The following is a 2843-nucleotide window of genomic DNA, read 5'->3' as shown; positions in this document are numbered from 1 at the left end:
GAGAACTCAGGATTTGCCGTGTTGTTACATGACGACTATAAATGCATCACTGAGGAGAAACTTAGAGATTTCAATTAGAATACCATGACTGTATATCTAACAAAGCATGGGTTTTAATGGATGATAATTAATACACCTACTATCTCTTGATGTACTTAAACAAATACTGTGTATGTGTGTGTGTTCCAGGTGACCCGGACTTCATCTGAGAGCATCACTTCAGTCCCAGCATCCAGCGCCTCCGGCTCTCCCAGCAGAGTCATCTATGTAAGACGGCACTACCTCTGCTCACCACCAGGGGGCAGCAGCTGCATGTAGTTCACCTCTTCAAAAATGATGTGCAATGATTGTTTTATGCTGAGTAACTGATGAGTAACTGCTTGTTTTTTCCTCTCGCTGCCAGGCCAAATTAGGAGAGGAGATGCTGGATTACAAGGACCTGGCAGCCCTTCCAAAGACCAAGGCCATCTATAACATAGACAGGCCTGACATGTTGTCCTACTCTCCATACGTCAGCTACCCGTCTGAGGAGAGGCACTACGGAGAGGTAGAGCAGCCTCTTACAGCTCTTTGATCTGTCTTTCTGTTCTTTTCATTTCTCTAATCCAGTAATAATAATTAAACTTACTTGAGTTCTGTACTTTCACGGCATTTTCTAAATTTGCCCCATTTACATTTCAAAGGGAAACTTTGCAGAGTAAAAGTTTAGCTACGAGTAACTATAGTGCAATGTTGAATGCAATTTAAATGATTTATTGATATATAAAACACTTAGCTCCGTCTTCATGAGCTGCATATTAAACTGCTGCTTATGCATTATTGCATCAGCAGCAACAACCAAATGAAAATTCAGTAATACATATTTAATTTTGTGATATATAGTTACCATTTCAGCTATATAATGAGGATTTTTTACTTTTCAGATTTTGAGAAAGTTTGGCTGATAATACTTATCTATTCTCTTTCTTCCTGTGGTTTCAGTTTCTAATAGAACAATCTTAATACGAGGTTTATAAGTTGTAACTGATGGCTAATATTAGTTTATGAGTAGCATACTAATGTCTACAAGACATGCATCATCAGCTACAAACAGTGTTAGGTTTTTAAGAAATGGCTCATATTGAAGAACCCACCAGAACCAGTAATATTAAGCATTTCAAGATGATTTACTTTTTTGTTAGAAAGAAAGAGAAAAAAGCCTTATTGATGGCTTGACTTTAGAGATGGGACATCCCTTAGTGCTCAAATACTGAGTAATGTTACTTTAATGAAATGCAACTCGTGCAAAGAGATGTGAGATTAAAGTAAATAGAAGCTTTCGAGTTTTTTGCTTCAAACATGAGATCTTTCACAATCTGCTCTCAGTTCAACCATTTTTCTCAATACAAAATGTAATCAGTCCATCCAGTCGTTCTGTCCCATAGCGCTACTTAAATTTTGTCAGAAAGGCGTTGCACATCTCACTGAAGGTAGAAGTTCCTAATAGCAGTCGGAGTCAGTTCAGTTCAATTCAGTTTTATTTGTATACCAGCAATTCACAACATGTGTCATCTCAAGGCACTTGACATGGTAAGGTGAAGATCTTTAAGTTTCCTTCAGGTTCCCTTTGAACAAGCATTTACCAGCAGCGGGGAGAAAAAACTCCCATTTACCAGCATTTAAAAACCTCCAGCAGAACCAGGCTCAGGGAGGACAACTACCTGCCTCGACCCGGCAGGGTGGGGATAAAGGGGAGACAGAACTCTATGTAAATGTAGAACGACACTAAGATAAAAAAAAAAAAATACTTTCAGGAAGTAATCAAGTAATAGTTTTTGAAATTTCTGTAAGTACGGAGAAGTTACAGAGAAAACAGTAACCAGAAAAAACGAAAAAACCTATGACTTTCATACCTTTTTTAATATTAATGGATTGTCAACCAGAGGCAGACCTAGTTTTTCTTATTTAACGGCCTACAACTGCTCTATTAAACTTTAGTAAATAGTTTATTAACCATTAGTTATCTATTAATAACAGCTTATGAAACGTTTATAATGAGTTTTGCATTAAAATTGGTTTAAAAAAATAAAATATATATATATTATTCCTCTTTTTTGTTGTTGTTTTACACAAACACAAACTACATGAGCACACATTATTCAATTAAAGACAAAAAAAGGGACATTTTTCCATTTAAAAAAATAAACATGTCTGGGCGAACTTTGTACTGCATTTGATTATTTTCACTTTTTTGAATCTGTATTGCATATATTCTAATTTAAATATACAACGTGTGTTTTTCTCAGTGATTTGATGAATCGAACAGTAACTGTCTCTGAACAGAGTCAATCTGTTCGTTGTTACTTCTCCGTCTCACAGAGCAGAACTTCCTTTTGTAGCTTCTCTTGTTTTTTTATTGCTTTATATTTTACCTTGCTACCCCTCCATCAGCCTCCCAGATTCTGACAGTGAAGTTATCCATCTTTTCTTGTTTTGTTTTTTTCTCTTTCACAATCACCTCCATTCCTTTGCAATGCGATCACAGTCTCACAGCCCTGAGCATGTAAACTGAACTGTACACTTTAGACCCATTTCATTCAGCTCATCAGGAATGTCCTCTCAGTGGACGTCATTCCTCACTGACACTGAATGAGCTGCTCTCATTGCTGGATGGTTAACTCATATATCCTCACATATGAGTTCGTCCTAATCATTCGCTTTCTCCCCCGTCTTCATTTGCAGTCCCCCCAGCTGCTTTCTCCTACTCCTACCGAGGTAATGTGATGCACTGTGTCTCACTGTGGATGTCATGCAACCCTCATCAGTTCTTTCCTGTGTGTGTTTCTGTGTTTGTGTGTGTGTGT

At 37.5% G+C, this 2843-nt stretch overlaps 1 protein-coding gene across 11 annotated transcripts in view; it reads left to right on the top strand.

The window, feature by feature from the left end:
• The window catches only part of ablim2 (actin binding LIM protein family, member 2), a 134323-nt gene that overhangs the window by 93846 nt on the left and 37634 nt on the right, over window positions 1–2843 (top strand). For 8 of the 11 annotated variants that reach the window (XM_008287939.1, XM_008287942.1, XM_008287940.1 and 5 more), the window contains 3 exons: window positions 190–267; window positions 404–547; window positions 2722–2754. In XM_008287939.1, the coding sequence (XP_008286161.1) occupies window positions 190–267; window positions 404–547; window positions 2722–2754 (255 nt within the window). The remainder of the gene's footprint in view (window positions 1–189; window positions 268–403; window positions 548–2721; window positions 2755–2843) is intronic. The other 3 variants (XM_008287947.1, XM_008287945.1, XM_008287941.1) reach the window with 1 other exon arrangement.

This window comes from Stegastes partitus, unplaced genomic scaffold (assembly GCF_000690725.1).
Source record: "Stegastes partitus isolate 25-593 unplaced genomic scaffold, Stegastes_partitus-1.0.2 Scaffold529, whole genome shotgun sequence".
NCBI classification, from domain to species: Eukaryota; Metazoa; Chordata; class Actinopteri; family Pomacentridae; genus Stegastes; species Stegastes partitus.
The sequence above is the reverse complement of the archived record's forward strand: the minus strand, read 5'-3'. Positions and strand labels throughout refer to the sequence as shown.